We start from the raw sequence: 21,285 nt of genomic DNA, 5'->3' as shown, positions 1-21,285 counted from the left end.
TCTTGTTGCATAAGAAGTTTTAGACAGTAAAAAAAAAAAAAAAAAAAAGGTTGTGACTTGTGCCTGTGCTGCTGTGCTACTGTTTTGTGTATCTGTTCAAAGAGATTGACATCCTCTTAATTTTTTTCTTTTTTGAGACTGGGTTTGACTATGTTGCCCAGGCTAGTCTGGAACTCCCAAGCTCAAGCAATCCTACTGCCTCAGCCTCCGAAATAGCATAATCTTATCTTAATAGATAAATATTAAAGTCCTAGCGATAGTAATTTGGAGTCTAGGCTTACTTGATTTCAATGTTAATTTTAATTTCACTAATAGAGTTAAGAAAGGGAAGAAAACCAGAAAATAGAGTCAAGGCACAGGTTAGTGAGCATTTGAGCATCTCTTCCCAAATTTGTCCTCACAGATGCTGAAGGTCAGGAGAGGGTTTCTCCATCACTATTTCAGATCCTGAAGTAATTGAGATATGGTCCTATTTAGCACCATGCCTATCTAACTGAGCATTGTTGTCTACTTTCTTTAAAATATACTATATAGGAAAATTATTTTGCTATTATTTTATTCTGTGTCTTCAAAGACATTGAAAGCAAGTAAAATATATATGTTGGTAAAAGTAAATGACTTAAAAGTATGGCCCATTTGGGTTGGTTCCAAGTCTTTGCTATTGTGAACAGTGCTGCAATAAACATACGTGTGCATGTGTCTTCACAGTAGAATGATTTATAATCCTTTGGGTATATAACCAGTAATGGGATTGCTGGTTCAAATGGTATTTCTGGTTCTAGATCCTTGAGGAATCGCCACACTGTCTTCCACAATGTTTGAACTATGCCCATCAATGATAGACTGGATAAAGAAAATGTGGTACATATACACCATGGAATACTATGCAGCTATGAAAAGGATGAGTTCATGTCCTTTTCAGGGACATGGATGAAGCTGGAAATCATCATTTTCAGCAAACTAACACAAGAACAGAAAACCAAGCATCAGTGTGAGCGTTGAACAATGAAAGCACATGGACACAGGGAGGGGAATATCACACACTGGGGCCTGTCAGGGGGTGACGGGCTAGGGGACAGATAACATTAGGAGAAATACCTAATATAGATGACGGGTTGATGGGTGCAGCAAACCACTGTGGCACATGTATACCTATGTAACAAACCTGCATGTTCTGCACATGTATCCCAGAACTTAAATTATGTATAAAAAAACTATGGCCCATTATTTTTATAGCCATGCTGTAGTAACATGTTACGTTTCTTGCCAATAAGGATGGAGATAAAAACAGAACATCAAATTGGAACCTGGAATAAAGTGACTCATTATACTGTATTTTCTCTGCATTCAACCATAAATGCTACGTTCAACCATCGTTCCTAATTTTCTTAAGCTTCTTAGCAGGAAATAAAGCTCTTGGCATCTCATTTGGCATGTGTATTTCTAGATAAAAGAAAGAAGGCTGATCTTCAAAGACTCTCTATCTTTTCTAAAAATGGCATTCCTCATTGCCCTTTTTATATGGGGTGAATAAAAATGACCTTTGTATTTTCAGCACGTACAGCTTCTTTGGTACAGAATTATCCTGTGACACAAAAGACCAAAGTACATAATACTTGAAAATAATGAGCAATAACAGTTTCCTCCACCAAGATAATGGCTTTATTCTTCTTTAGCTCCATTAATCCAATGACAAAAATCTCAGCACATAGAAAAGAATGAAATTCCTCTTCATTGTCCAGTTTGAACAAACCTGGAGAGATTCTAAGAGACAGGAGCAGATATCATCAAAGGTAATCCAAAGGATTCTATAAGGACCATGAAAGAGCCTTCCATTTAATCTTGAAAGTAGCAGAAGCTCCTCAGGAAGTGGAACAACACATTAAAGAGATAGACTCTTAACCCAGAGAGCAATGTCTAAGAATAGAAATAGTTCCCATTCATTGAGTGTTTATTAGATGACAGGCACCTTGCTACTCATTCCAAATGCATTTTCTCATTTGATGATCTCAATGGGTATGCCTCTTTGGTACTGTGATGATGATATTGAAGAAACTGTGGCATACACTGGTGATTGTGCCCAAGGTCTTATAACTGACTTATTGGAAAGTTAGGTAATCATATCCAAAGACTGGCTTCCACCAACATCCATCCTTTTAATCTTAGTTCTATAGCAACATGGAGTTATAATATACATCCTAATCCATTTAATCAGCCTCACACTCGGAACCCAAATCCCTTTTTGCAGCATTCCAGACATGTGCCTGTACTAGCCTAAACAGAGTTTAACAAACATTCCTAGTGATGGAGAGGTTGGAATGAGAGAAAAAAACAAATAAAAACATGGAAAAAAAAACAACACTGTCTCATTTCACACACAATAGTTCTCATAGGAATTTGAAAGATGGATATCATTACAGCCATTTTATAAATGAGGGAACTGAGGCTCAGAGAAGTTAAGGAGTCAGTTTTAGGTCATTCTACTAAAAATAATGGAACTGGTTCATTTGATTCCAAAGCTGAAGCTCTTTCTTTTTTACTGAAGAGACACTAGTAACAAGGCATTGGTTACATTTTTGAATAGTTATGCAGCAAAATTTCTTTAGATTGAATCTTTTTCACATTAGGGTCACTAAGGTAAGCAAGTAGAACTAACATATTCTTTGAAGCTTCCACATGTTCGTCATTAATCTTCTGCTGGAAGCAACACAGTGTAAGTCTAAGTTTTCTTTGAAATGATAGACTTTCAAATCTTTCAGGTGAGTTATATTTCTCTACTAGCTAGGTTCTTTTTCAGGCCCCTCTTCTCTAGTTCTGCACACATTTACCCCCAGGTTTCTCAAATATTACTTAAAACTATAGTTATTTTATTCTTATATTATTTAACACAAGCAACTATATTCCATCTGATCTGTGGCTTTGAAGATAAAAAGGTCTAAGAGAGACGATCTTCAGCATTTCGTTATCTCTGCTGCATATGGACAGAGTTCCAAGTACTTTGCCACTTCAATTGTGTTCTCAGTGTCCTCTGGATTGTCAATGATGTTCTTAAAATGTGTTATCCAGGACTGAGAAAACAGTACATGAGACCTGACCTTGTGCTCAACTTATATTTCCATTAAAATAGTGGTTGAGCCTGTAGGCCATGAAATCAGATGACTGGTTCAAATTCAGGCTCAGTCATTTTCCAGCTATCTGATCTTAAGCAAGTTATTTGTTACTGCCTCAGTTTCTTCATTTTAGAAGGAATAAAATGTGACTATCTATCTTAAGAAATCATTGCGATGATTATATGTTACCACCACACGGACCCATCTGTTCCGGTTTGTACTTGGAGCCTTTCCTTCTCTGCCATTATGATGAACGAATGGTCCAAGGCTAAGCTTCCATTTTTGGCTTCTTTTGTTAATTCTGCCTTTTCTTCCTAACTCTAAATGTTGAAATACTTCTCCTTTTTCTTGACATTGGACCTCATCTCCATTTTACCTATGCTCTCTTCCTTGGTGAAATAATACAGTCACCAAGGCCATTATATACTAATTACTCCAAATCTAGATCTCCCTCTTAGACCTCAAACTTCTGCAGTTGCCAATCAACCTCTCCACTTACATGTCTACAGGCATTTCAAAAATAACATTTCCAAAACAGAGATCTTTAGTTCATCTCCAGAAGTATTTTGTCTACAGTTTTCCTCAAATCTGTTCTTTCAGTTCCTTGGGTCAAAAACCTTATAAATATACTGACTACTCTATTTTTTTCACAACCCCCATCTAAACTATGAGCAAATCAATCAGTGCACTAATTTCTACCTCTCTCAATAACTGTGTCTTTCTATAATGTGTTAATTATCTTTGTTTTAATAAGTTCTAAATCATGCTTGCCTTAACCATTCTAGATGAAATGCAATTCTCCTTATCTATCAGATAGAAGTGGAATAGTTCTGTTTTCTGACTCTGCTCGTTCATAATACACCACCTGAACTAAGTAATGGGTATAATATACACAAATACATTTGGACTCTTCAATATGGTCCCATTGAGGAGGCACAAAAGAATTCATTTGTGTGCTCCCTTTGCTAAAGATATTTTCAACTTTCATTTAGAAATGGATTTATGGCTATTTTATGAACAATACAAGAAAAAATAGTTGTGTATAAGTTATGCACCTAATTTTTGACTAAAAATGTTGTTCATTAATTTATTTTTCTACTCTTACTTATTTCCAATAATCACCTTCAGTGTAGCAATTTGCTACCACCTTGAATATTTAAACAAGTGGCCAAGAGTTCAAAGGGAATTTCTACAGCAGGGTTGTGAACATATTTTAAACGCAGCAGTACTGACAGACTAAGCATATAGGTTTCTGAGGGAAATATTGTGAAGAGAAAACATTCATGTGTGTATCTGTAGGTTGGCCCACAGTGAAAAAGTATTATCCTTAATACTGCGCATATATTTCTCATATCTCAACACACTTTATACTCTTAGGAGGAAATCCCCTACTCATGGGCTGCTGAAAAACCTTAATCATTAGAATTAGTAATTTTCATGCAAGCGGTTTTGTTTTCATATAAGGTTCCAGTTTCATACAAGGGGTTAACTTTCTCCATAAAATCTAGTAAACCTGACTACATAAAAGCCAAAGCCATCAGGGAGATAATGTTAAGAGCAGACACTTTCTAAGTTGAGATTTAAAAATAAATAAATAACCACTTACCATTTGCTTAATATGTGCTAACTATAGTGTGCATTGTAGGAAAAAGAAATACAAGGAACAGACTCTTTTTAAAAAGATTACAGGGCTGGGGGTGGTGATTCATGCTTGTAATACCAGCATTTGGGGAGGCCAAGGCAGAGGATTGCTTGAGGCCAGGAGTTTGAGACAAGCCTGAGCAACATAGGAAGACCTCATTTGTATTAGAAAGAAGAAAGAGAAGAAAAAGAAAGAAAGAAAGAAAGAGAAAAAGAAGAAAAGAGAGAGGAAAGAAGAAAGGAAGCAAAGAAGGGGAAGGAAGAGAGGAAGGAAGGAAGGAAGGAAGGAAGGAAGGAAGGAAGGAAGGAAACAAGGGAGGGAGGGAAGGAGAAAGGAAAGAAGGGAGGGAGGGAAGGAGGGAGGAAGCCTATAGTGCAGGGCACTGACAACTGACAACTGAATATGTCAAACAGGAGCCTTTGAAATACCCTACCCAGCAAAAATCCTAAGAATGACACAAAAATATTACAGATGCTCTGCAACTTGTGATGGCAATATGTCTCAATAAACCCATAGTATGTGAAAAATACCTTGAGTTAAAAATGCATTTAAAATCCCCAATAAACCTATCGTCAAGTAAAAAAAATCATCCAAGTCAAACGATTGTAAGTTGGGGACCATCTTTAAACTATTTTTGAAGAGATCAGACTAATATATGTGAAACAATATCTAATTAAACATCTTATAATTATATGCTATGTGGTAAGATTTCCAATTTCTATAGAACTGTGAGGAGGGGGATCTACGAGAGTTGAAGTAGTTATAGAAGATGGAAGATGAGCAGTGTACAGTTAAAAGGAAAATGAAAAATATTTATTGTTGAGTTAAAAAGAAACAAAGCAAAGCTGGGTGTGGTGGATCACACCTGTAATCCCAACACTGGAAGGCCCAGGAGGGAGGGTTGCTTGAGGCCAGGCGTTTGAGACCACCTTGGGCAATATAGGAAGAACACATATCTACAAAAAATAAATGATGACATAAAAAATTAGCTGGGCATGTGCCTGTGGTGCCAGCTACTTGGAAGTCTGAGGCAGGCATATTGCTTAAGCCTGGGAGGTTGAGGTTGCAGTCAGCCATGATCGCACCACTGAACTCCAGCTGGGCAACAGAGTGAAATACCGTTTCACTCTTTCAAAAAACCAAAAAAGGGAACAAAAAAACAAAAAAAGGGAACAATTGAAAAGAGACTTGGAATTAAAAATCTGATTAGTAATTAAGGAAGTGAAGGAAAAGCAATAGTTGTGATATAAAGTTTCATGATTAGGCAAAATCAGAGACTATCTTTGAGACTGTGTAACAAGGGTAGATTTAATTGAGAAGTGTCAAGTCTGGAGAGGAATTTCAACTTGATGTGGTGGATAATGGGGAATCAGTCTGTTTCTGAGCAGGACAGCAGTGTGATGAAACTGTGCTTTAGAAAAGCCAATCAGCTCACGATATGTAGGACACAAACAGGAAGAAGAGAGAACAGGGGCACAAGAACAGGTAGAAAACTCAAATAAACGAAGCATGAGTGAGTTCTTTGGGAACAATTTTTGAGCCTAAGGCACTTCTGAGCAAATGCAGCAGATATCACTTTTAAAATAACTTAGAATTTTGAGTTTTGTGATTTTTTTAAAATCTGGAAGTGACTTGTAGATGTCATGTCACATTTGGAGGCATTTAATGAATAATTCTAATTTTGATATCAGTTTTCCGTTTTAGTGCCATTAAGCCTTGTCTTTCATGTCTTAAATATTTTCAGAAAATGTTGAATAGTTGTCAGGCCCTGTGCCTGTTGTGCTGGAGAATAAGATATTCTTGAACCAAAAGAGATGAAATTCCTTTGTCCTAGTATTGTCCATACTTTAGTTGAAAAGGCAGAAACATGTAAATAACATATATATGGTGATAACACCTTAAGTGGCACTCATTAATCCTCAGATTCCACTTAGTTACTGAAGTTTAATCATCTAAATATTCAAAGCAGATAGTTGTTTGTATTGTAGAACAAAAAATTTCTGTCTTCAATAATCCTTTGGTGTTTAAAAAGCACAAACAACTCTGCTTTAAGCAACTTTATACAACTTCATTTAAAAAGGGGCAAGAATTTGGGAATTTAATTAAAAAATAGAATTGACATGAATTTTTGTTATTGTTACTATCTTGAAGTGGTTACCACTACTTTGCAAATAGAAGAAAATGGACCAGGCAGCTCTCTCAGCTCCAGTTCTTTGTGGTTTTCTTACAGGTGGGCTCTACCCTAATAGCTCTATTCCTGTCTTTATTAAAAAGAAGAAAAAAGATTTAGAAAGATAAATCTGCACTTTGGGTGGCCGAGGCAGGTGGATCATCTGAGGTCAGGAGCTCAAGGCCAGTCTGGCCAACATGGTGAAACTCCGCCTCTACTAAAAATACAAAAATTAGCCGAGCGTGGTGGTGCATGCCTGTAATCCCAGCTACATGGGAGGCTGAGGCAGGATACTCGCTTGAACCTGGGAGGTGGAGGTTGCTGTGAGTTGAGACTGTGCCACTGCACTTCAGCCTGGGTGACATAGGAAGACTCCGTCTCAAAAAAACAAAAAAAAGTTAAATCTAAACTTGTCCTAGAAGATATAGAAATGCAAAGCCTAATTCATTAAACAGAAAGCTGCTTATTTAATAGAACTGTATGTGCTGGAAAGGCCAAAGCGTGCTCCACTTAGTGAGCAACGCTCACAGTTTACAAGCAGGCGTAAGGAAAAAAAGAGTTATTTAGGCAAAGACTATTTTCTTCTCAAAATGTGTTTTGTCAGTTGAACCACTCAGGAGGATGAGGCACTACTTCCAGTAAATATGGTACTTGTTGTTCCATTACATTTTTAGGTGTAACAAAGCAATATTAAGCTTACTGTAAATATATCCTATTAACTTCAATCAGATTACTTAGATTGATATACAAAAATAAGCCAATATTTTTCTAAAAGCTCTAGCCTTAAAAATATGTTTATTGTATTTTAATGGTACTTATCATTCCAGAAATCCTCTGTGACATTCTGTCTTAGTCTAAAGTACTGTTTCCGTAATGATGATGGGATGCTGCATAATCCATAAACAGCATGCTACATGGATATAAAATAGATTGCCTCTATATCTAGAGTGTTATAATGCCATAACACTTGAAAATAAGAAATGACATACCAGGCCTATTATTATATTTGATATACAAACCACAATGGAATTTTAGGCTGAAGAAACACTCTTTGATACACAAAATAGAAGTTGAATTGCAACCCAGCCAAATGGTGGCTTCTGGATGACTATTTCACAATCTGGGATACATACCATTGATTGAAGGAAACCTAGCTTTAACATCGTGCTCAAAAAGTTTATAAGGAAAACTTAGGCTTTTATTTTGATAATGATGATGTAAGCAACATGTGTTACATAGGCAATAGTATTATCTCAATTCTTTTTTTTTTTCTTTTTTTTTTTTTTTGAGACGGAGTCTCGCTCTTTCACCCAGGCTGGAGTGCAGTGGCACAATCTCGGCTCACTGCAAGCCCCACCTCCCGGGTTCACGCCATTCTCCTGCCTCAGCCTCCCGAGTAGCTGGGACTACAGGCGCCCGGCTGTATTTTTTGTATTTTTAGTAGAGACAGGGTTTCACCATGTTAGCCAGGATGGTCTCGATCTCCTGACCTCGTGATCCGCCTGCCTTGGCCCTCCCGCCGGCTTTCACTGTACAAACCCTACCTCAAGATAATCAAATAGTCAGTGAGTTCAGTCCTTTTTTAGAGAGTAGTATAGTTCATAAATAAAGAAGAGATGATAGAATATCATGCTGGGATTACAGGCGTGAGCCACCGTGCCCGGCCTCAATTCTATAAATGAGGAACTATCATTGTAAATGGAACACGAATACAAATTTTTAAATTTTAATAAAATGTGTTGCTTAGATGTATTTTAATGTATATTTAAAAATAATGATTTCCCATATACAGAGCTAATGAAAGTTTTCTTTAAAAATATATATGAATTTATACATGTATACACATCAATACATACCTAAATAATAAACAAGTCAATATTTTTTAATGATGTGCAGTTGTGGCAAAAATCATGGAAGTGGTACTAAGATACTAAATTTGGAATGAGGGTTTGATGAAATGAGAGTCCTGCAGAAGACTACTTGAAAAATTTCACAAATGGTTGTCAGAATTTGATACATCTTCTCAGGAAGTGGTGTCATTTCTAATAATGTAACTAAGATATAAAATTCATAACATTTCTGAGATACTTGTTTTTTCTTTTCTTTTTCCTTCCTTCCTTTTTTTCTTACATTCTTTATCTAAGTCTTTTCTTTTTTCTTGAGAATTGACATTTGGTATTCTTCCACAAGACACACAATCAAGGTCAGGAATTTGGGGAGATGTAGCTTATTTTTTTGGTTACTGTTTGTATATAATCTTCTACATTAAGTTAATTAAGAATGTTTAATCACAGTGATACATCCACAAATAACATATTCACACAATAGCTGTAATAACTGCATAACTATTTCAATTGCTCATTTAATATTTTACTTAGTTACAATGCCATATATACCAAAAAAGATATCCTAACTAATATCATTTAATTATAAAGTTTTCCATATACATAAATGAATAAAGAACATCAAAACAAAAACTTTGAGAGGCAAAAATAGCAGTTATTTCACTGGAGAACATTTTGAATAGCTTTCTCTGTACTCCAGTGATGAAACTCTAAAATACAAGCCAACTAAACTGTGAGGGGAATATCAACACTGTGTCCTTTAGTGGGAATTGTAAAGTCTCCAGGCATTCTTTCTAATAAACTGAGTTACCTATTCTTTATGTACGGTCTGCTGTTTCTCTCTTCCATTTGAAATAGCAGGTTTCTTTCTCTTAACAAGATGCCTTTGTCAATAACAGCCAAACTTCCTCTGCAAAGACTACATCAACTCTCATATTTATTTCCTGCAATCAACCGCACAGTATTTTTACCTAGCATATCTCACAGTAAGCCTTGTGAGATCTGCTCAGGACTTTTGAATGTAATCATAATTGCTTCTCCATAGGGAAAGTCTGTAGAAGAGAGAAACAATTTCTTTCAGTGTGGATAATCAATACAGAGAGCTAATGTTAGACATTTAGGACCCCAAACTGCTTTAAAAATCAATAATGTGTGTGTGTGTGTGTAGTGGATCTGTATTATCAAGATAATTGCCTCTATTTTTTACTTTGCTTTATCGTGAAGACTAAGGCAAGATGGGATGATTCTCCAAGGAATAGTGAAAAACTCTTTCTTTTATATTCAGAAAGTGTAGCCATTGATTTTATTCTCACACACAATCTGTGGTCAGACACTGCCAAGAACATAAAAAAATCGATTCGAAATAGAGCCAGGTAAACAAATATGGTACAGGAGTTATCAAAGTCCTCATCAGGCCACAGGCTTTTAGTTAACATTAGACTCATTTCTAAAATCTGAAGCGGAATGGCTTCTCTTTGTAATTTAGAGTCATTAGTATGAGTTAGAAAAGCCAAAAAATTTGTATACGTTTTTTTAAAAGCTCACACACTTGGCAGAGCTACTCCCATTTAGGCTCTCTACCTTCTGCAGTTATTTTCATTTCTATAATGGTGAGCAGTGAAATCACCATACATAGACAACTGTCTTCCTAGAAATGATGTGCAGGGACAGTAAGATGCCTTATGCCAGGGCTAAGAGTGTAGACTCTGGAGTGAGAAGACTTGGGTTAAAAATGCTTTCAAGGCTGGGCATGGTGGCCATGCCTGTAATCCCAGCATTTTGGGAGGCCTAGGCGGGGAGATCACCTGAGGTTAGGAGTTCGAGACCAGCCTGGCTAACATGGTGAAACCCCGTTTCTACAAAAATACAAAAAATTAGCTGGGCGTGGTGGCATGTGCCTGTAATCCCAGCTACTCGGGAGGCTGAGGCAGGAGAATGGCTTGAACCCGGGAAGTGGAGGTTTCAGTGAGCCAAGATTGTGCCATTGCACACCAGCTTGGGCAACAAGAGCAGAACTCTGTTTCAAAAAAAAAAAAAATGCCTTCCACTTTTATGGTGGCTTTGCAAAATCACTTTGTAAGGTACAGAGTGGTTGGCATAGTGTGCTACCTTTTAAACAAAGGAAGGTATAAGAACATGAGATAACAAAATACCAACCCTTGGAGATCACATTTGGAAGATTTTAGGGAAAATAACTTGTTTAGAAAACTGCTAAATAAGAGGAAGCAGTCAAGCATTTATCCTGCTTTCACTGTACAAACTCTGCCTCAAGATAATCAAATAGTCAGTGAGTTCAGTCCTTTTTTAGAGAGTAGTATAGTTCATAAATAAAGAAGAGATGATAGAATATCTCCATTTTGCAAGTGCTAAATAGATTTAGAAAATTATTATCAGTTGCTATTATGGGTTGAATTGTGTCTCGTCAAATTCATATGTGGAAGTCCTAAACCTCTGTGACTTAGAATATGACCTTATGTGAAAATAGAGTCTTTAGAGGGGTAATCAAGTTAAGGTGAGATCATTAGGGTGGGTCCTAATCCAATATGACTGGTGCTGGCTGGTGTCCTTATAAAAGGGGGACATTTAAGTACAAATACACATAGAGGGAAGATTATGCAGAGACACGGGGGGAAGATGGCTATTTATGCACCAGAAAGAGAGGTCTAAAATGGACCTTCTCCTCAGAGCCCTCAAAATGAACCAACTCTACCAACACCTTGATTTTTTATTTCTAGCTTCCAGAACTGTGAGACTATAAATTTCTATTGTTTAACTTATCCAGTTTGTGGTACTTTGTTACAGCAGCCCCAGCGAAGGAATACAATTACATTAAAATTAATATAAGTGGATAGATCACACTGTCAACATATCTGCATCTGCTCATCAATCTTCATATCATCAAAGAAGACAGTCAGGCATTTTGGGTCCCTTCACAGAAGTATACTATACTGCTTATGAAGCAGTCTTGCCAAAACACAACCCTAAAAGCAGGTAATCTAAATCTGATGAAGTCTTAATATAGGAGATGGAGATAGAGAAAGACATTTACAATAAGGGAATAGAATCACAAAAATGACATCGTTTCTTCAAAAAATAATTTACAAGGGGGGCTAAAAAGGGAAGAGAAGAAACGGTAGAGTAAAAGAGATGTGAATGTGAACAATTTAGCAGCCAAATGCAATGTGTGTACTCTTTGGGACCTACTTTTAAAAAGTAAAGAAGTAACAAATTATGAGACAGTAAAATTTACTTTTGATCTCCCAGTGTTGGAATCTTTAATATTAGCTTAAGAGTAGTACACAGCTCATAGTGTTGTAGTAAAGATTACACATGACAATATAGGTGAGCATTAAGCATAGTGTCTGTTATATATTTTCAATTACTTATTTACATGGGTTTTGGTGAAATTTCATGATACAATTGCCACTAATGTTAGTTAAAATGATACTGTATATACATCTCACTCTCTATATACTTACAATGTATGCATAACAGACCTACATACACACTCAACAACACAAGTACAGAGACGTAATGTGGAGCAGTATTGGAATGGAAGGCTTTTCACTTCCCATCTTCGTCCATTTTGTGTTGCTATAACAGAATACCACGAACTGGGCAATTTATAATAAACAGAAATTTACTGGCTCCCCGTTCTGGAGGCTGAGGAATCCAAGATTCCCTAGGGAGCTGCATCTGGTGGGGCCTTCTTGCTGAATCATAGGATGGCAGAAGGAGAAATTGAGAGAGCAAGGGAGAGAGAGAAAGTGGGCACGGGAGACAAAGCACATAAGCTAGAGGGGGCACACCAACTCCCATGAAAACCTTTAGTCCATTTGCAAGGATGGAGCCCTTATGACCTAGTCACCCCTTAAAGATCTCTGCTCTCCAAACTGTCACAATGGCAATTACATTTCCACATGAGTTTTGGAGGAAACAAACATTCAAACCACAGCATTCCTCATTCCACTAGCCGTTTGCACACATTCATTTTAATTCCTCAAAACTACCTGGCCCTGAATCACATCTAGTAAAAGAAGAAGGAAGGATCACTGTGGAACTTTGAAAGAAAAGCAGTTGTAGGGGCTGGGAGGAGAAAGCAAAAAATCTAAAAAGACATTTTTTTTTTTTTTGAAGGAGGTTAAATGCGCCACTAAATGTCTTCTCAGAATTAAATTGCTCCGCGCCTGCCATTTTTAGGGAAAGATAAACACAGTGTTTCAGCACCCACATGGCTAGGCCTTGGAGAGAATAAGTGTATGCAACCATCTGGATCATGTTTGGACAAGAGGCAGAATACATCTGGTCATTAATAGTGATAATTGCTCTTTGGTTAAAAGCCATCATGTAGATATAGAAAATGTTGCAGCTGACAACTATTGTGAATCAGGTGACTTCATCCTACAATTTTTAATTTCATTTCTACAAACATTTATTGGGCATCTATTTGGTTTGAGAGAGAGGATACAAAGATTAAGGAAATACAATTCACATTTTCAACAAATACACAATCCTGTACATCAGTGGAAAATGACTACAGAAAGATTAAACATTGTAAGAGGGTTATAACTTTCAATTTATAAGATTAAATTGCAGTAGGGCATCAAATGAGAGAGAGTTTTCATCTGGTTAGGAAAATTGTGAAAGTCCTCAGGGAGAAAGTGGAATTTGAGAGAGACTTTGAAGCAAAAGTAAGATGGGAAAAGGTGGTGGAGTGGGGGAAAGAGTGGGGGCAGAGAAGGGAGGGCATCAGTAGGGCTGTAGGCTTACCAGGTAAAATACTGGTTTCCCAGTTATATCTGAATTTTAGAGAAATGACAAATAATTTTTGTAGTATAATTACCATTGAACAATGTAGGGATTAAGGGCTCTTACACCCCTCATGCAATCAAAAATCCACGTATAACTGCGGACTATCTCACAGTGTAACTCTTAATAACATACTGATAACACCTTACTAATAAAAAGACTTACTGATAATGTAAACAGCAACAAACACATAATTTACGTTATAGGTCTTACTTTATTTTTACAATAAAGTAATCTAGAGAAAATAAAATGTCATTAAGAAAATCATAAGGAAGGGAAAATATATTTGCTATTTATTAAGTGAAAATGGATCACCATAAATGTCTTCATCCCCATAGTCTTCACATTGAGTAGGCTGAGGAAGTGGAGGAAGAAGAAGGGTCCTTCTTGCTGTCTCAGGGGTGGCAGAAGTGGATGACAGGGAAGAGGTGGAAAGGGAGGAGGGAGAGGCAGGCACATTCAGTGTAACTTTTATTGAAAAAAAATCCTCCAGTAAATGGACTTATGCAGTTCATCCCATGTTATTCCCGAGTCAACTGTATATTCCATGAAATATTTATGGGATAAAACATTTGAAACATACTTAAGTTTGAAATGCCTCAGTTATGTTTACAGAAATAAGCAGAGGGTCTTAGATTTCTGAAAGAGGAATCATTTTTTTTTTGTAGGCGAAATAAGATGGCAGTAATGAGAAAAATTGAGATAGGAAATGGGCCAGGAAGTGACAGATAGTGAGGATGTTAATTTAGATGGTAGAAGTGATTTGGAAATAGAGAAGATTGAGATAGAGTGGGATAGAAGCAACAGATTGAATCTCAGTGACAAAAGAGATGTGGAATTACAGTTGCCTTCAAGTTTATGTCTATTGAACGGGATAATAGTAATTTCATTACCACTTGGGAAAGGAGGACGGCCCAGTTTTGAGAAAATCAAATGATATGAACTAGAGGTCATGTGAGGAGGAGCTGGCAGGCAATCCAAATACAGGCGTTCAGTGAGCAATTGGAAATTTTTGAAACTCAATGGTTTGGGAGGTTAGATATTTAAAGCTGTTAAACTCAATAAACTGATCAAATCATGAAGAATCCTTACAGTTCCCAGTTAGTGGCAAAAGAGGAGTCAATAATGAAATAACAAAAAGACAGAAGAACAAGAATAATTTAAAAATTGGGCTGGGTCTTGGAAGTCCTGAAGTCAGAGTCAGTCATTACTCTTAAAGCATTCAGAGAAGTCAAGAGTAGAGATTGAGAACCAGTGATTGTTTTGGTAATTTTTGGCAGAGTTGTTTTAGGAAAGTAGCATGGATGGGAACCATGTTGTTGGAGATAGAGGAGTAATGTGTAGTGAGGCAGTAGAAGAAATCAAAGCTGTGAGAAAACTGGTGTTCAAAGCAGAAACTGAAGAGAGGCAGTCAACAGAGAGGAAGGGATGAAGAAGTAGGTAAAATGGGGGAGCGAGGTCTGTAAAGAGTGTGTACCAAGAAGATTACATGCAGACATGGAGAGATTAGCCTTAGAAAAAAGAGAAAAATCCCCCTCAAATTTAAGTGGAAGTAAGGGAGGGAAAACAGCGGAATTTTAAGTGACATAGACAGAGGTGATATTGTATAGTCTCCGCTTTTGAGTAAGAAAGGAAATGACATCATGTGTTCTGAAAGGACCAAGGTAAATGGCTCATGGCACATGGACTAAAGTTCTGGTCTCCTAACACAACTTATGGCACATCATGGACATTCTTTATTTAGATTCCCCACCTAAATGGAGGAGGAAGTAATAGAGGTTACTGGGTTACTCCTTTGTGTAATACATTTTGTCACAGGACAGTGTCCCAAGGGCAAGAGGCACAAGAAATGAAGTCTCTCCCAAGGGCCGAATATCTGTTGCATAGTAGCCTGGTTCCTCTAGAAGTGCCAGTCCCTCACCAGACACCATTCTGTTATTTCAGAGTGTTTACAGGACTATGCGCCATCCCTTTGGTGAAAAATATGAATTGACATAGTTCACAAAAATAGACAACTGACTCTATTCTTCTGGCTTCATGTAAGTTAAGTTATAGTATTTCATATTGAGCTTACCGAGTTTGAATATAGCAAAAAATTGATTTTGTTTAATGACATGCTCTTACGATTATGGAATACCTAGCCAAAGGCTTTCCAGTGCATTCAGAAAATCTCATTGATCCCATGATTGCTAAAACCTACTCATTAATATATGGACCCATTCATGATGACTATGAGCTGGACTGATGGAAAGGAATAAGGCAAGAAGTTTGATTCTCTTAATTACTCATGCCTAAAATAAATGCAGCTATAAATATGTCAATATGTTATATGATAAGGATATTCTAGTATATATGCTTAGGAGGTGACAACAGATATTCTTTAAAAGACTCTTACCTAGAAAAAATGCAGACTGTCATTTCTTAGACTAGGAAATGTTACATCAGGGGAGTTAAAATGAACATGCCCTAATATGTAGGATCACAGAAGCAATGAAATTTACGTTTAGTAGGTGATATAGTTTGGCTCTGTGTCCCTCACCCAAATCTCATCTTGAATTGTAATCCAAATTGTAATCCCTAGGTGTCAAGGGAGGGCCCGGTGGGAGGGGATTTCCCCATGATGTTCTTGTGATAGTGGGTGAATTCTCATGAGATCTGTTTTTTTGGTAAGTATGGGGTTCCTCCCCCTTGGTATGCTCTCTCCCACCTGCCACCATGAAAGACATGGCTGGTTCCTCTTCTGCTATGTTTGTTAAGTTTCCTGACACCTCCCCAGCCATGCAGAACTGCGAGTCCATTAAACCTCTCTTGTTTGTAAATTACCTAGTCTTGGGTAGCATCTTTATAGCAATATGAAAACAGACTAATACAGCAGGAAATTTAGGAATAGTTTCATCCAATCACTTTTTTTTAAGGTTGGTGGATCTGAAGCCCAGGGAGATGAATGGCTTACTGAAGGGCACCAACTGGTTAAGCCACAAGTCTCTTGACTCAAAGCCCCAAGTGCATTCCACTGAAAATTTTTTTTTTCTTTTTTCTTTAAAATTTTTGATTTAGGAGGTACATGTGCAGGTTTGTAACATGACTATATTGCATGATGCTGAGGTTTGGGCTTCTATTAAACCCATCACCCAAATCATGAATATAGCACTCAATAGGTAGTTTTTCAACACTTGCCACACTCCCCTTCTCCCCGCTCTTGGAGTACCCAGTATCTATTGTTTTCAGCTCTATGGCCACTGACAAATTTCTACTCAGCTTCTGGAATATTATTCTCAGGGCCAAAATAGTGAGTGTGTGGCAGATAATAGGCACTCAATTAATGTATTTTTAATTGAACAACTTTATCTCTATTTTAATCACTGATACCCCTGGGAGTTAGAAAACTATCCTCAGTATGCAGTTTGTCCAGTATCTAATAAGGCTATATAAGGCACAACTACTTTAGCAAAATATAATTTAGGACTTACTATGTATTGTCATATCGATTAGTTCATAAGATTGTTCCAATAATGAGTAAGGGGGTATTAGCCCATTACTATACAACTGATATACTATACAACTGATAAAACTAAGTCTTAACAAATTTACATAATTTGTTCAAGGTCAAGAAGTCAGAAAATTGTGGAGTTTATGCCCAACCTTGGTCCTCTGACTCTACATGTCATACTTTCTCTGCTATACCTTATGGCCTTTCCAGGATATTGATAACTTTTAGGGAAAGAAAACCAAATCTGTGAGGGAAGAGGAAGTGGGAAAGACAGAGGAAGAGAAATGGAAGCTATGAGAACTAGAGTGAGGCTCTTACAGAGAAAATTGGTGCCAGTAAAAGAGTAGGGCATAGATGATAGATGAATGGTTTGTGTTTCTCTTTGGAAAGGTCATTGTCTGTTCGCTAGACAACAAGCTACAAAGAATTGGGTTGGCTCCGAAGGGATTAAAGCAGTGGTGTACAACCTGGAAATAGGAGTTGACTTCTAAGTGCACTTGAATGGCAGTGGAGTGGGAAAAGCACAGGCATGGGAATCAGGATACACGGATTTTAGTCCCAGTTCTGCCATTACCTTATTATTCCCTTATATAAGGTACGTCTCCCTTTTCTGTCTCAGTTTTCCCCGTTGTAAAATGAAATGCATTCAACTTCACAATTCTCAAATATTTTCCTTCCTTTGTATTATTCCCATTGGTAGATGCTGGTAATAATTTGGGAAATGCCTGAAGTGAGACTCTGTAATCTGACAATGTAAACCACATTCTTTCTTGCAAAAAAAATCTAGTTGCTCTTTTTTTCAACCAATCAACTTTTTATATATTCTTGACTAATCCGTACACTTACATATGTCATGGTTGATTAGCCTATTAAATTGAGTCACGGGATTACCCTCCCAGGATACTTCAGAAGGGTAATTCATCCCTTTACACATTGGGCATGTCTGACGGAAGTTACACTGGTAACAGAAAAATTACAATTGATTTATAGTATATGAACCATAACCAATGATTAACCACCAATCTTGGATTAACAGGCTTTTTCTTGTAGCTATCAATAGACTCAAGGGAACTGTTAGTTTATTTCATCATTTCTCCCAAAGACTTTTAACTCAGAGATTTTTAACTGAAGTTGAAAGTCCTTGGGGTACAGAAAGAGTGGAAAAATTTCAAAGATCATTTTGCCAAGAACAACTGATGTTATTTTACTGTGCAAATGAAGACCAAAGCTATATCAACTAAATAACCAACCACCAGAAATTTCATCACAGATATATATTTTTTTCACTTGTATATTGTTTTGGGGCATTGGTGAATTTAAAGACATTAATTGTTATATTTTGACCCGTAACTGGAGTTTCAGCTTAGTGTTCATGGTACAAGGAAGGGTTTCAAGGAGCTTATGAACACTCTGAAACAACAGGAAAATTTGAGGCATATATGAATTTGTGAATATATAGGTTTCATCTGTTTCTCAAAAGAATGACTAAAGGTGACACCAAAGAATAAAGAGCCACCACTTTATATATCCTATAATAACAGGTTACAGTTCAGACATTTCCTTGGTAAAACTGGTAGTTAATTTTGACGTGTTGCCTATAATTTGTAATAAGCCCTTAACTACATGAGGGTTAGTAATAGACCTTCATAAGTATATGACATCCCGTTTATATATTCATCTATATATTCTTGCTTCTCTCCCCTTTGCCCACTTCCAAAGTTTAAAATGAAACAAAACAACAACAACATTAAAACATGCAACATAAAGCCATTTACCGGAGTCCATAGAGAACTGTTCCATCAGGATGCAGTCGAATCATTCGATTTTTCACTGTGACCCCATGCACAAATGATTTCTTGTCATTCAGAAAGTAGGTGTCTGGTACCCAGAGTTGGTCAGCTACCCTATTGTCTAGGGTGAGGTTTAGTGGGATTCCAGAATAAGAAAGCCTTTTGTCTTTCCAAGACTGCTGGAAATACATGGTGAGTGTATAATCCTGTGAAATAAAGAAAGCCAAAAAAAGAATTTTACTATCATTATCATCTAAGATTTAGTAACATGTAGGATGTCCTGTAAGAGATTTCATTTGAATATATTAAAATTTGCACCTAGAGGTATAAGGTAACTAATAGGTTAAAAGTACTAGGGGCCTGGCACGGTGGATGATGTCTGTAATTCCAGCACTTTGGGAGGCCAAGGCAGGAGACTCCCTTGAGCCCAGGAGTTCAAGACCAGCCTGTGGAACGTTATGAGACCTCATCTCTACAAAAAATAATTATTTTAAAGTTAATTTGGTGTGGTGATGCATGACTGTAGTACCAGCTACTCGGGAGGCTGACGTAGCAGGATCTCTTGTGCCCAGGAGATTGAGGCTGCAGTGAGCCAGGATTATGTCACTGTACTCCAGCCTGGGTGACGGAGCAAGACCTTGTCTCTAAAAAAATATATATAATTAGTTAAATAAATAAATAAATAATAAAAGTACTAGAACTATACTTGAAAGTATATATAAACATTTCCACCAATATAGAGCAAATAGATGTAATTGAATTTTAAAGTTTGAAGTTAAGGTAATGATGCCATGGGGAAGGCCATAAAGAGAAATTGTACAGAGGAATCTATGTTCACAAACATTGACCTCTGGACATTATATTACAGTTCTGTTTTGGAGAGGAATGCCTGATAAATAATAACTAAAACTGAATGCACTGAAAAGGAAAGGGTGTTTTTCAAACCCCAAATTCTTTTGAATGAACACTGCTTGTTTAACACATAAAGGTTATCAATTTGCCCTTATCTGGATTTTTCTTTGAATTACAACTTATGTATGGATGAGTCCTGAAAAGTAGATATGAGGCACGTAGAAATGGAGATGAGGCACATAGAAATGGAGATGAGGCACGTAGAAATGGAGATGTTTATTTGGTCTGAAGACTAACCTCAGTGGTGGCACTATTCAACATTTCTCTCTTACCACATTCCTGTTTCATTTCAGGAAGTGGTTTGAATTCAGAGTTGGAATTGATCTTGAAAGTTTGTTTCTTCACCTTCGCAAAATATTACAGAGGACATCCCCCTGAACTTTTTCTTTCTACTTAGGTTTCCCCTAGCAGTTAGAGACAGGAATATTGGGCTCGCTATAAATGGCTCAAGCTGCTGGAAGGGATGGTTTTCCAGATAATGGTCTTAGCACTTCAGTTATTTTCTGTTTTTAACAACTCTATTAATACAAGGTAAAATTGCCCATTAAAGGAAAATAAATCGGCAGCAGTAAAATCCTAAAGTCTTTGATATGAATCTCAACATAATAAAAACAGAAAGTTCACTTTTTCTAAGGCATTCATATGGCAATAGTGACTTTGTGAATGCCTTAGTGACTGTTAAGAACACACTGTGTACCTCCTGCACGGTGTTCCTCTACTGCCACTGTTATATATAGCAGTGGGGAAAAAGAATGATTAGAATCATGTCTAACATTTGGGCAAACTGCACTTCATATAGACTTTCAAATGGATATTTATGCATTTTTGAAAAATCTTAAAATATAAAACAATATTCATTCTGCACAATGAATTCCAGGGTCTTTTAACCATATTGAAGAACATTTATACTATTTACTCAGAAACCACCTTGCAATAATTTAAAGACATTTTTTCTTGTTTAATGGCAAAAGGATATTCACATTTGACTATTAGTCATACAATATCCTTTCTAAAGATATAAAACCTCCTTCCACCTTACCTTTGTGTAAAAAGCAAAATAACCCTAAGGCTGCTTACAGTCCTCTTCTCAGTTACTACCATTCTCATTTGCATCCTCTACAAGTTCTTAACATTGTGACTTTTTGGAGGAAAATGAATTGGGCAGATTATGGGTTTATATTACAAAACTGCTTGATTTTAAGCTCTACCACATGTAAGCCTAATTATGAGTGAATGACATAATCTCTTATACCTAAGATGCCTCTTTTTTTTCTTTTCTCTTCTTTTCTTTTAGAGACAGTCTCACTTGGCCATTCTGGCTGGAGTGCAGCGGTGCCATCCTAGCTCACAGCAGCCTCAGATTCCTGGGCTTAAAGAATCTTATCTTTCAGCCTTTCAAGTACTTGGGACTACAGGCAGGCACCATCAAACCCGGCTATTTTTTTTCTTTTTATTTTTGAGACCGGGTCTTTCTCTGTTGCTCAGGCTGGTCTCAAATTCCTGGCCTCAACTGCTCCT

The 21,285-nt window shown here is 37.0% G+C and overlaps 1 protein-coding gene across 3 annotated transcripts in view; it reads right to left on the bottom strand.

The window, feature by feature from the left end:
- GABRB1 (gamma-aminobutyric acid type A receptor subunit beta1) overlaps positions 1 to 21,285 on the bottom strand; it is a 434,372-nt gene that overhangs the window by 248,027 nt on the left and 165,060 nt on the right. For all 3 annotated transcript variants that reach the window (XM_055246277.2, XM_055246275.2, XM_055246276.2), the window contains one exon: positions 18,841 to 19,061. In XM_055246277.2, coding sequence (XP_055102252.1) covers positions 18,841 to 19,061 — 221 coding nt within the window. The remainder of the gene's footprint in view (positions 1 to 18,840; positions 19,062 to 21,285) is intronic.

Source organism: Symphalangus syndactylus, chromosome 16 (assembly GCF_028878055.3).
Source record: "Symphalangus syndactylus isolate Jambi chromosome 16, NHGRI_mSymSyn1-v2.1_pri, whole genome shotgun sequence".
Lineage (NCBI taxonomy): Eukaryota > Metazoa > Chordata > Mammalia > Primates > Hylobatidae > Symphalangus > Symphalangus syndactylus.
The sequence above is the reverse complement of the archived record's forward strand: the minus strand, read 5'-3'. Positions and strand labels throughout refer to the sequence as shown.